This window comes from Bos indicus, chromosome 22 (assembly GCF_029378745.1).
Source record: "Bos indicus isolate NIAB-ARS_2022 breed Sahiwal x Tharparkar chromosome 22, NIAB-ARS_B.indTharparkar_mat_pri_1.0, whole genome shotgun sequence".
In the NCBI taxonomy this organism is placed as follows: domain Eukaryota; kingdom Metazoa; phylum Chordata; class Mammalia; order Artiodactyla; family Bovidae; genus Bos; species Bos indicus.
In genome coordinates this window covers 1,626,337-1,640,079 of record NC_091781.1, presented here as the reverse complement: position 1 = coordinate 1,640,079, position 13,743 = coordinate 1,626,337, and the positions used below count along the sequence as shown (strand labels likewise).

The window sequence follows — 13,743 nt, the reverse complement described above, 5'->3', positions numbered from 1 at the left end:
CCTCACATTTGTTATTCTCCTAAATTTCTTTTCTGTAAAATCTTACCTATTTCTAAGACCAAGATCTAAAGATTGCACCTCCATTAGAAAGTTCTCCTTTATCTTCCATTTCAGAAAGATCCTTCTCTTTCCAGACTACCTTCTTTCAACACTGTAGCATTATTTTCTTCTGTGCTTTGGAAACACTGAGACATTATATGTTTCCAACTTTAACTTTTGTGTTCAGTTCACCATATCCTCTATTTGGTGAGTTCTTGATCAGGTTTTGCTGAATTGAACAGAAACTTGATGAGCTCATGGGTACGTATAACTGCCTGGACAGTGTAAAACAGACACCAGTGTTGGGTTTGGGCTCTGCTTATCCAGCTTTGAAGAGCTTGCTCTGTGGATCTCTGTGCCCATTCTCACTTCCTTGTTAATGCCTGGCAGCTTCATTAAAGTGAACTTAAGAGTTTTCCCCCTTTAACCAATTTTAGAATTTGCAATATGTTGTCTGACAAGTTCACACGGCATATCTTTTTGTAAAATATTTCACACATTCAAAAATGCATGTCTGTAATGCTTTAATTATTCAGAAAGTGGATAGTTCTAAGAAAAAATGAATATAACTGCTCATTTATATAAATGTCTTGAGAGTCACAAAATTCATTCTTAATTCTGTTTATAAAAATTTCATGTGTTTCTAATTTGAAATAGTACACCTGAACACCCTATTCTCCTTTCTGTAAAATAATGAGGAGCCATTTATAACAGCAGAAAGATATTGGAGAGCATAGGTAAATCAAGAATTTGGGTAGTATACTCATTTTCACTATATTGATTCTTCCAATCCATGAACATGGTATATTTCTCCATCTATTAGTGTCCTCTTTGATTTCTTTCACCAGTGTTTTATAGTTTTCTATATATAGGTCTTTAGTTTCTTTAGGTAGATATATTCCTAAGTATTTTATTCTTTCTGTTGCAATGGTGAATGGAATTGTTTCCTTAATTTCTCTTTCTGTTTTCTCATTATTAGTGTATAGGAATGCAAGGGATTTCTGTGTGTTGATTTTATATCCTGCAACTTTACTATAATCATTGATTAGTTCAGGTAATTTTCTGGTGGAGTCTTTAGGGTTTTCTATGTAGAGGATCATGTCATCTGCAAATAGTGAGAGTTTTACTTCTTCTTTTCCAATTTGGATTCCTTTTATTTCTTTCTCTGCTCTGATTGCTGTGGCCAAAACTTCCAAAACTATGTTGAATAGTAATGGTGAAAGTGGGCACCCTTGTCTTGTTCCTGACTTTAGAGGAAATGCTTTCAATTTTTCATCATTGAGGATAATGTTTGCTGTGGGTTTGTCATATATAGCTTTTATTATGTTGAGGTATGTTCCTTCTATTCCTGCTTTCTGGAGAGTTTTTATCATAAATGGATGTTGAATTTTGTCAAAGGCTTTCTCTGCATCTATTGAGATAATCATATGGTTGAAACTGGAGCCTATTATACAGAGTGAAGTAAGCCAGAAGGAAAAACACCAATACAGTATACTAACGCATATATATGGAATTTAGAAAGATGATAATGATAACCCTGTATACGAGACAGCAAAAGAGACACTGATGTATAGAACAGGCTTATGGACTCTGTGGGAGAGGGAGAGGGTGGGAAGATTTGGGAGAATGGCATTGAAACATGTGAAATGTCATGTATGAAACGAGATGCCAGTCCAGGTTCAATGCACGATGCTGGATGCTTGGGGCTGGTGCACTGGGACAACCCAGAGGGATGGTATGGGGAGGGAGGAGGGAGGAGGGTTCAGGATGGGGAACACATGAGAAATAAAGGAATAAAAATTTATTAAAAAAAATAATAATTACTTTCAATGTAAATGGATTAAATGCTCCAACCAAAAGACACAGACTGGCTGAAAGGATACAAAAACAAGACCCTTATATGTGCTGTCTACAAGAAACCCACTTCAGACCTAAAGACACATATAGACTGAAAGTGAGAAGATGGAAAAATGTATTCCATGCAAATGGGAAGCAAAAGAAAGCTGGAGTAGCAATCCTCGTATCAGACAACACAGACCTTACATTAAAGAATATTACAAGAGATAAGGAAGGACGCTACATAATGATCAAGGGATCAATCCAAGAGTAAGACATAGCAATTGTAAATATGCACCCAATATAGGAGCACCTCAATACATAAGACAAACACTAACAGATATAAAAGGAGAAATTAACAGTAACACAATAATAGTAGGAGACTTTAACACCCCTCTCACACCAATGGACAGATCATCAAAACAGAAAATTAATAAGGAAACACAGGTCTTATATAATAAAAAAAAAAAAAAAAGAATTTGTTTATATCTTGATTGCTCCAGAAAGAATGTAAGGTGGCTTATGAAGATATGTTAAGTACTCAGATTATCATAAAAGATAAACAAGGTTTGGGGGCAAGGTGCGGTCAGAGTCCAGATGAAGTGCCTGTGAAAATACACAAGTTGTCCACACATTAGGTGCTGAGATTTTTAGCAGTCAGTTTGAAAGAGGAAGTTTGGGGATTAATGCCCACTCACCTGAATTTCTGTTCTAACAAGTCCTGGCCTGTCTTTGCAAATGAGTCACGATGGCCAATTAAGCGGTTGCAGAGGGAAGTGTACTTTGTGGTTTGGGCAGAGAACTGCAGGAACTGGATGTCCTTCATTCGGATCTCTAATAAGCCAAACCCTCACTCACTGTTGCGTCTGTTCCCGTGTTCCACTTGCCGCTTTCGTTCTGTTTGCTCTGTGTGTCTCTGCGTTTCTTGTTTCTTCGCCTTACTCTTCTGAGGACAGTTCTGTCCTGACACAAGTGGAGACAGAGACACACTGAGGCGGAGAGGCCCCTTGGCTGTGAGCAGGGTAAGAATAATCATAATCCAGTAAAACCAAATACTTCAAAAAGAGAATTGCCCCATGTTTGTTGAAGCAAAGTAAAATCACAACGTTGGCTGGAAGTTTCACCAGAGATGTGCATAAATCTCAAAGTAATTTGACTTGAGCTGGAATTCAGTATTTATTTATTTTTTTACATTTAAAGCTATAGGGAGCTGAGAAATTGGCTTCAAATGGGGGGGAAAAGATGAAAGAAAGAAAGAAAAATGAATCATTTTAGGCCCATTTGTTGTTGTTGTTTTAGTCACTAAGTCGTGTCTGACTCTTTGCCACCCCACGGACTGTAGTCCACCAGGCTCCTCTGTCCTTGGAATTTCCCAGGCAAGAATAGCCGAGTGGGTTGCCATTTCCTACTCCGGGGGATCTTCCCAACCCACAGATCAAACCCATGTTTCCAATTGCCTTGAAATAAAAGAAGTCTTGATAGATGCTGTGGAAAGAGAAAGTCTAAGGTGCTGTGGCTGTGCTCTGAGACGGCAGGCCTAGGAAAGCAGTCACGGCCCCGGCTGGTCGAGACGCTCATCCTGGAGGAGTGGTGCGTGTGCTGGCTGAGGGGCTCCTGGGGAGGAAGAGCATCAGAGGGGAGGGGATGGCTCTTGGGAAACAGGCTGGCCATTCTGCGGTAGAATCTATAGGAAAGGCAGTCTGGGTGAAGTGAGTAAAATAATCAGCTATCCGAGGGGATTCATTTTGATATTTGGCAAAACTAATACAATTTGTAAAGTTTAAAAAAAAAAAAAAAAACTGAAGTGAAACCTAGAGGGAATAAAAAATGTTCAAAATCTCAAAAAATAAATAAATAAATAAATAAATAACATGCACTTAAGCAAAATGGTGACCAGACGTTTCTATTGGAAGTAGAAATAGATAAGGCTGTAAGAAGCTGTGCAGTGTCTGAAGGCCCATCTACACATTTTCAACAGAGAAGGTTGAAATTTCCAAGTGGAAATGACATGATCACATTTTTAGAAAGGTCTTTTGCTTTACTCTTGGGTCTCTTTTCTTCTACTCATGCTGTTCAAGCTGCACAGGCTCCTGCCACTTTCTGGATCATTGTGGTTTTTCTCTGGCCTCCAGCCTGTGTAATAATCTGCCTGGAATCCTGTTCCGTGACCCACCCTATCTCTCCTTTACGTTCTACCACAACAAGCCTTTGTTCACTCATTTTGCTGCACGTTTTAGTGCCCCTGCCCCCACTGGACTATAAACTTTTTGAGGAGGGAGAGGCCAGGACCATCCTGCTCACTGTGCACCTGCTGTGTCTGCAAGTGGTGTATCTGCAACACAAGTGCTGAGTGAATGGACTTGTCTGGAGATGAATAAGTTGAGCAAAGAGACTGGATGAAGTGAGTGTTCACTCCACAACTTCCCATGAAAATATCTACTGTGTGTCATGACCTGCAGAAGGTGCTTAGAACACAAAGACAGATGGAGATGATGCTGTCTTCAGGGTGGCCAAACTCAGGGGCAAAGGTTAATGTGCTGTCTAGACATCATATGAGGTTGTGATGAGTGCTGTAAGAAAGGCTGGCCAGTAATGCCCCAAGGGAGGCAGTGACCGGCTCCAGCAGGGAGACTGGGGCAGGTGCTCTCCGGGAGGCTGTGTGTGCTGAGTCTGAACGGTGGTCAGCAATGCAGCTGCAGCATGTGCCCGGGTGGGAGTGCTCACCTGCTGCTCTGCTTTCTGGGATGAGTGACCTGCTTAATGCACCTGCAACTTGGGGAGTTGTTTTAGTTCACCCTATATTTTTGGTTTGTTTATTTTATGTGGTGTGTGTGTGTGCTCACTCAATTGTGTCTGACTCTTTGTAACCCCATGGACTGTAGCCTGCCAGACCCCTCTGTCCATGGAATTTTCCAGGCAAGAATACTGGAGTGGGTTACCATTTCCCACTCTAGGAGATCTTCCCCACCCAGGGATCAAACCTGTATTTCTTGTCTTCTGCATTAGCAGGCAGATTGTTTATCACTGTGCCACCTAGGTAGGTAGGTTTAGTCACTCAGTTGTGTCTGACTCTTGTGACCTCATGGACTGTAGCCTACCAAGTTCCCCTGTCCATGGGATTTCCCAGGCAAGAATACTGGAGTGGGCTGTCATTTCCTTCTCCAGGGGAATGTGCCACCTGAGAAGCCCTATTTTATGTGGACTTATTGTCAAATCAAATCAAATATTGTAAAAGGAGATGATGCTGGGCTGAAAGCCAGGGAAAGAACACAGGGGGACAGATTTCTCTCTCAACATGAAGGAAATCTTGGGCAAGGGTAGGACTCTGAAAAGCAAATGGGCTGACTCAAAACAGTGTTTCTCATCATTGACAATACACCAGTACATGCTGGAGGACTGAGTGTTGGAGAGGGAGGAGATTGCCTGGATCTAAATTTCAGTTCTGCCCCTGTGAGCTCTGGGCCCTAAGTCAGTCAGCTTTCTGTGACCCAGTCTTCTCATCATAAAATGGTATTTACCTCATAGGGTCATTATAAGGATTAAATGGGTTTCAACCTGCAAAACACTTAGAATAGTACCTGGCATGTGGTAATTACCACATCAGTGTTATCTGTGCTGATGGTAATGATGATCGTGTTGATGGTAATGATGGTGACGATGGTGATTGTGGTGGTGATGATGGAGATGATGCTCCTGAGGGTGGTGATCGTGATGATGAAGGTGGTGCGGATGATGATGGTGGTGGGGATGGTGGTGGTGGTGATGAAGGTGGTGCGGATGATGATGGTGGTGGGGATGGTGGTGGTGGTGACAGTTGTGATGGTGATGATGGTGACGATGACGATGAGTGGCTGAATCTTACGCCTTTTGAGGAAGTTTTAAAATCTGAGAGCCAGAAGTCCTTCATTGCAGGAAGGGACACACATTGAAATTATCTCTATGAATTTGTGTTATGCTAAATTTATGATGCTGGAAATTCAGATTCTGGGTTGCCCAAAATAACCTGTCAGATTGTAGTACATCTTAACAGAATGAATGGCTTAACATGACAGAAGTCTGTAAGTGGCCCTGCCACTCTGGATACCCTGACTGTGGCTGCTCCAGGTTGTGGACCTATTTATGTGGTAGATAGAAGATTCGCAGACAGCCTAAGGAATTGGGAGCCCAAGAGAAAAGGCTCTTGGCTTTGAACTTGGCTTTGAACTGGGTTTCAGACTTATACTTTTATTTGAATAAGGCTGGTTGCTTCAAGATTCTCTTAAGTTCCTGGTCTTTGCAAGCTATAGATGACAAGTCCATCTCATCCACTGCGTGTCCATGGGTGGATTCCCAGCACCTGCTCTGCTGCCAAAGGGAATGGCTGCAAGCTGCCTCTGCTTCCCACCCGCCCTCTCTCTGAAGTACACTGGGATGTTCTCTCTGTGCTGGCTCTTGCAGCAGTGTTCTGGTGGTTGGGCTGATGACAAGGGGTTTTGAGAGCTCTTGGACCTGGAAAGCCTACTTCTTGTCTGCTGCATCATTCCATGTTCTGAGTAACACAGGACAGTCTGCTCATGGTTGTGACCTCATGCCTAGCATCATTTGGGTTATCACATCTCATCATCTTATTTGGAAGGACAAATCTCATTTATTAGCAAATGCATCTGTGCAATGGGAACAATTTTGAGGATTAAAAGAGTATAAAGCACTGAGAACTATGCCTGGCAAATAGCAAATGCTTTATAAATCCTAAGTCATTTAGTTTTCCGATAACTCTGAGCTGCATACAATTATTATCTCCATTGTGTTGATGTGGAAACCAATGCACAGTGAGACTCAGTAACTTTCAAGATTGCACAGCTACCTAAGAGTAGTTTTCAAGCAAGGGGATCTGATCTGGAGTTCATTCTCTTAACCACTAAGCGTTGTACCTCAAGGGCCTGTGGCCTGTTGTCTTGTGGGGGTTGTGGATTGGTTGGCTAACTGAATTGACTTAGACATGTGGTTTTACAGGATATAAGATTTATTATTAATCTTTTGAGAATTCAGCTATGGCTGGCATATGATGAAGAAGGGTTTGGGGGATTTTGCTAGCCATTAAACAATGACCCTATTAGAATGTATTTCTGTTAGTTGAGTGCCTTGTGGGCAGTCTGGCATGTTCTTGTTAGATGAAGAAATGGCATCTTTATGCAGGTTTCTATCAAATGCTTTGATGAAATAAGGTAATAAGCACAGCATATTGTAGCATTATTTGATGATTGTGTGGAACAGAATGATTATGGAAAATAAAAGTTTGTTTGGTTATATTACGCTTTTCTTACCTCATCTGTAGTAACTTAGCTAATTATAGAACATTCCTTATTTGTACTTTGGAAAAAAATAGAGTATTTGCACCTTGCTCAATTTTATTGTGGTACAAGAAGTAGTCCTCAGGGTTATCCCAATTACAGGTAAGAGAGGCAACTTGAATACTGATAATATCACAATTTACTATGTAAATAATTACTGTTAAAATTATAAATAGGGGCATAGTCAAATTGTTTTAATGTAAGCAAATTTTTCCTTTCCTTATGGTTAATTCTGTAATATATTTTCATGACTTTTATAAACACGATTGAGGAATCAGGATGTTCAGACTGATTAAAAGGGATAGAATCTCTTTGCCTTCATAGCTCTAAGAGTTGGCATTCAATATGCATGATTGGTAAATATGAAGGATGAGTGAAGATGACTCATTCTCAGTCATCTAGACCAGAGTTTCTAGCTGGATCTGCCAATTCTCTGGTCTGACTGCACACTGGAATCACCCAAGAAGCTGCAAAAGCCCCCAGTACCCAGGCCTCCCTGGGTCTGGATCCCCAGCACAGTGGGAACTGCTGGGGATACAACACTGAACAGCATGGGCAAGCTCCTGCTGTGTTGAGCTGACAGTGTAATCAAGGGAAACTGAAAACGTAAAAACTGTAAGATATGCAGCATAAGGCAGAGAGAGTAGATGAGCAGAGAGAAGTCGAGGGTGTCTAAATCTTGGGAAATCCAGACATCTGACACAGTTCTCACGTTAATTGTTGGCTTGGGGCACACCCGTTTCCTTCACCCACCCCTCTGTTTTTGTATGACTTCTTTATCCTAAGCTGAATTGTCCTCCCTCAAGTCCTTTGTGCTTCTTTTTCTATAGCTTCCAGCCATTAACTTCGATAGCGTCCAGAACAGCATAATGAAGTCTGAGCCTGCCGTCAGGACAGGTGGGCACAGAGCTCGAGGTCGGTGGCATGAGTCCACAGAAGCTGTTGAACTCGAAAATTTTAGGTAAGAAATCCAGCATGTTTCTTGCCTTCAGCAGCCTGGGCTGCTAATTAGCCCAAAGACTTATTTAAGTTTGTCACAGGGGCTAAAATGGGAAGTCCATGTTAAAATTTACCATGGGGAGTCTGAACTTAATAATTGTAGTTAGCACTTAGCCCACTCCCGGAAGTGCTGTGTGAGCAACAGACTGTCTGCCTGCAGATGGAAGTGACCTGGGAGCTTCGGGACACCTGGCTGACATACATTTGGCGTTTGCTCCATCAGGTTGACCTGGCGAGGCTGATAGTGAGCTTTGTCTTTAGCTTTTGGGGGGTGCATATCTCGCCTGCTATGAGGAGGCATGAAAGCCCTCGCTGTGAGCAATCATGATGGCTGAGGACGTGGTTGTCAAAGTGCTCAGGCTTTCAGTTGAAATATTGCTCACCTTTCACGTTGAAAGTGCCAGCCCACGGTTTGCTCTCCTGTTGCCATGGAGACCTCTTAGCAGCTGTATGCTGTCATAGGCCACCCCTGTTCAGGGAGCTGGTTCTCTCCAGCTCTCCCTGTGGTAAGGTCATTTGACACTAAGTACCATGTAAATAATGAATGACATGAAATACCAATATAAATATTCTAGAATGATCATTTATTTTTTTGGCCTAAGTCTTCTTTCTCTGTTATTTTCTGACAGTGAATTTAATAGTCCACAAACATCATATGATGTTACATGAGTTAATATTTTTAAAGTACATGTTTAGTGAGAAATGCAGAAGTCTTTAAAAATTGTCACATATTCAGTCTGCCCATTCTGTGTACTAAGAACTATGACAGCCCCCTTCTACTATGGAACTAGATTAGGGGGCACAGTCAGTCCCATGACCTCTGACATCGCATGAGGGTGGAGCAATACAAATGGCAATAATAAGGCTACAAAACCTGCCTCTGAGGAGGTATATTTATGGAACTCCAGTGTATTTAGCCTAGTTCTAAAAATTAGTCTATTTGAATGTACACGAAATATCATATTATATATTCCATAGCAATGTGATCCTTTTAAAGGGTATGGCTTTGGGATATTTTTAACCTTTCTTTTGGCTGTAATATCAGGAGAGAAAAAACTGAAGTTAGACTATCTCACCGCTTTGTTGTATTCACACCCCGCCCCCCGCCACCCCCTGCCACACACACACAATCCACAACCACAAAAGCTCTCACAGTTGAAGGGCTGTTGACCACAAGGAGATATGTATGGTGTCCAGTGGTGTTAACAGCTATAGTGGCCACAGCCGTGGCAGGGAGTGAGGTGAAGGGAGGGGGCCTTGTCTGCCTGTTGCATGCTGTCTAGATCACGTACTCTAATGCTCTTTCTCTCCACGTGGCCTTTTCTTCCCTCTCACAAATTTTAACTATTAAGTGTTTATAGGGAATAATATAATGTAATAAAATGAAATATATATGCTTGACTCTAATCTTTATTATTAACTCTATAATTTAATTTCCACCTTCTATTTCAACAGCTGATACTTGCTTTGGCAATACACTGGATTTCAAGAATCCTTCAACATTTGCATGCATATAGGTGATCTTCCTCTGCATTGGTAATTTTGAGGCAGTCTAAATAATTTTTATTACAAAATGCTTTTCTGTTTGTTTCATCTTAGTATAAACTACAAGAATGAGAGAAATTTCAGCAAACATCCCCAGCATAAACTATTTCAGGAGATATTTACAGCTTTGGTGAAAAATAGACTCATATGCAGGTAAGACTGTCCCAGAAAGAAAAAGACATTTACCCAAGAATGGCATGTATTATGTATCTTGTTTCTAGCATCCAGTTTGAAGCGGTTTATGAATGTAACATGCTCAAAGGATGAAACAGAGCAAAGACCATTTCAAAGGAGCTGAATGAATCATCACTGCAGATGAGCTCATTAAAATTACTCTGGTTAGGCCTGAATTTAGCTGAATTTTATGATAGACAAGGCAGAATGGGAACACACCCAAGTCACGCTGTTTTCCTTGTCTTGAGTTTGGATATTCAGGAGGCGTTTATCACAGAGACATCGGGTAACACCATGGCCAGCATCCTCAAAGTCCGGATTTGCAGTCAATCCAAGCACTGATTAACTGGGCTGCTGCAGCCTGGACCTCAGGGAAAGGATGGCGTGAGATAACCAGTTACAGCCTGGGGACGATATTTCTTTTCAGGACAAAGTCAAATGTTCTTTCCTCTGCTCTCCTTTGTCTTAACACTGGTGCACTGTGGGCTGCAGGGAAGGGCTAGCTGGCCGGCCCTCCAGATTCCCTCCTGAAAATACCAGGGGTTTTCAGTGAGCCATTGCCTGGTGCCGGACTGTAGTCAGGAGTGACCTTTCTCTTGGTCCTGGGCCACTTGCAGTGGGAGCTGTGCTGCTGTCAGGCTGGAAGGAGACTCCCAGCACCCTTCGTGGCTGGGCTGGCCTTCTACTCTTCCTGAGAGGCCAGACTTTCTCCCCCCAGGCACTAGCGGAAAAGCCCAGGAAGAACCTTGGATCTTCCCCATCACTCTGGAACTTGATTGAGATATCTGAATTCTGTCCCAGTGAGATGGAAAAGATTGTTCTTATTCTGGAAAATAGAAAGATTACTGAAAATTTAATGACTGACTGAAATAAGACTGACTTGGTCCAGTGCAGTAGAACAGCATCCCTAAGCAGAGTGTAAGTGGTAGTCTGAGGATTTGGTTTTTTGGAGGGGTTATTTAGTATTGAAAACTTAAGTACTGACAGTGACTGCCAAATAAGTTGGTTTAATTTAAAACAATCTAGGGTTGGGATTGCATGTGCCATGGCTTTGTATGTGGTTTAAGCAGAAGATCAGAAGACTGGCTCAGATGACACAAGACGCCTAGAATCTTTACCAAGGTTATGTAATTGGGTTACAGTCAATATTGTCAATATCCTCAAAAGATTGTTGAAAGATTAATGACCATGGCAGAGGACCTGAGGTTGTCCTGGACTATCTGCTCTTGTGCTTGAACAGAGTAAGAGCAATGTTAGTAGCACAGTAATTATGCCTGAAATGGTATTATTGGAAAATTGAAGTTCTTTAATTTGTTTTGAAGATGGTAATCATAGACTCCTCAGGGGATGTCCAATAGGTCATTTGTTGGGTTGGTACTTTGGGGAAGGCATAAGTTTTACTGTATTGAGTGTAGAGATCTTACTATCTCTCTGCCCTGCAGACACCAGGTACAGGAATCATCAGGAAAGATAGGCAGGTGAGGGCTGGCCTCCAGCAGCTGAAAGAGATCTTAACAGTTCTGAGGTCAAGAGATCTCCTGTGAGGACATTTTCAAATTCTTAGTGATTATCGAGGCATCTTACACTGGACGGAATTATTGACTTGCAACACAATCAGTTCCTGGAAATCTTTAAACCTGGGAGAGATGATTATAGATATCTTTGCTCTCCTGGGAGGAGAAGGAATTTAGGAATGTTGAACATGAAGAGCATCCTTTCATGTCATCCTCTCACTGCTGACAGATTGTTACCTCCAGTTCTATTCTAAAAGCAGGGTTGGGTAAAAGATGGATTAAGTATAAAGGTCTTCCATTGTTTCTTACCCCATATAACCTTGTTTGTTTGGCCAGAACTACCTGTTTTTTCTTTTCCCTCTAACTTTAGTCTAGTAGAAATACATCTCAGGACCTTTACTGGTATGGTTTCCTATCCCTTTTCTTTGCAAACAACAGATTTGATGTTGACTGAAAGGCTTGGATTCAGTTCAAGAAACAAATTGTTGAGCCTCACCATGTACATGTCAGAGAGGGTGAAAGTACAGAGATGACTAGGACACACGGTCTCTTTCTTCCTAGGGACTCACTCCAGTCAGCTAGTTACCCACATCTCAGTACAAAGAAACTGTGACAAAAAGTAAAGTATATTACGACAAACATAGGGTGAATGAAGTTGCAGGGGTGTGGACTTCGGCCTTTGGTCCAACTCTGGCTATATGTAAGACTGGGCATGTTTCAGATGCTGTGCTGCTCAAGTTCACCCTGATAATACGGCTGACTGGGAATTTAGTCTCACCTACTTATACCCATTGGACATTTTTCTTGTTTGTTCCTCTTCTATTTCATTTTCCTCAACAACATTCACCTCTAAACCACACTTCTGGATACCCTGTTTCCTGGGTTGTTTTCCTAAGATTGACTTGTAATTTCCCCTTTGTTCTCAGAAATAACATTGCCAAGCAGCATCTGAAATGAGACAAGAGTTGTTACTCCAGAGTCAGATGAGGCAACCACCTCACAGTAGACCTCAAAGGGCAAGCGAAAATGTCTCTGAACCTGAGGTCACTCTGGGTTGTACATGGCAATAAATCTTGATGTGTGGCAGGGGATATAAATGGATTTTCGTCTTCCCACTTTTCCTTCTACCCTGAGATCATTTGTCCTCAGTAGAGTCTGCTGTTTGAAAATGCATCCACCTCTTTTTCATCTTATTTGCCTGTGCAAGAAAGCACAGAGTTATGAGATTGTGTAGGGAAGTAGAAACTGTTACAACACTGGCACATTTAAACCAGAAAAAGATGATTATAGATGTCTTTGCTCTCATGGGAGGAGAAGGAATTTAGGAATGTTGAACATCAAGAGTATCCTTTCGTGTCATCCTCTCACTGCTGACAGATTGTTACATCCAGTTCTAGTCTAAGTAGGGTTGGGCGAAAGATGGATTAACTGTTAATCCGTGCATAGATTAAAAATTAACTGACCGCTTATAAAGTCAACCTCTACTCCAGGATCTTTTCTGTGTAACTGCTCCTCTGAGGCACCTCTCTTGGTCCATTCCCTGCTGATTGCCAGAGGATGTGAATATTTCGTGCTGCTGCTGCTGCTGCTAAGTCGCTTCAGTCGTGTCCGACTCTGCGCGACCCCATAGACGGCAGCCCACCAGGCTCCCCGTCCCTGGGATTCTCCAGGCAAGAACACTGGAGTGGGTTGCCATTTCCTTCTCCAATGCATGAAAGTGAAAGGTGAAAGTGAAGCCTCTCAGTCGTGTCTGACTCTTAGTGACCCCATGGACTGCAGCCCACCAGGCTCCTCCGTCCATGGGACTCTCCAGGCAAGAGTATAAGACATAACCTAACTTGTGAAACTGGATGAAGATGTAGAATTTCATGCAGTTATTGCAAGTGATGGTGCTGAACTGGTAGGACCTGATCAGTGAGGCCCTGGCAGAATCAGACCACCTGATGATTGTAGAATAGAGTATTAACAAGGAAGGTGAGAGGGTGAAATTCAGAAAAGCATGTTTTGAATAGCAAAGATTAGGAGAAGCCATTAGGAGACATGGATGGATCTTTCTAATATATTTACAAAAATGAACCTGTTTTATGCTGCAGAAATAAAAAGTAAATTCAAGGAAATTGGATCATGTTATATGACTTTGTCAGAAAATATATGCCAAAAAGTGTCAGCTGAACCCATTATATAGTTATCAGGTCAGAGTTGTATTATACGTTAAATTTTGTTAAATGTAAAATAAAATATATCTAAGTTTCATGATTTATTTGTTAAACTATTGGGTTTAACAAAACTTCTTTCAAGTTTTTGAT

The 13,743-nt window shown here is 41.7% G+C and overlaps 1 protein-coding gene across 4 annotated transcripts in view; it reads left to right on the top strand.

Annotated features, from left to right (window-relative positions):
• NEK10 (NIMA related kinase 10) overlaps nt 1-13,743 on the top strand; it is a 263,826-nt gene that overhangs the window by 39,252 nt on the left and 210,831 nt on the right. For all 4 annotated transcript variants that reach the window (XM_070777294.1, XM_070777296.1, XM_070777293.1 and 1 more), the window contains 2 exons: nt 8,036-8,166; nt 9,804-9,902. In XM_070777294.1, coding sequence (XP_070633395.1) covers nt 8,036-8,166; nt 9,804-9,902 — 230 coding nt within the window. The remainder of the gene's footprint in view (nt 1-8,035; nt 8,167-9,803; nt 9,903-13,743) is intronic.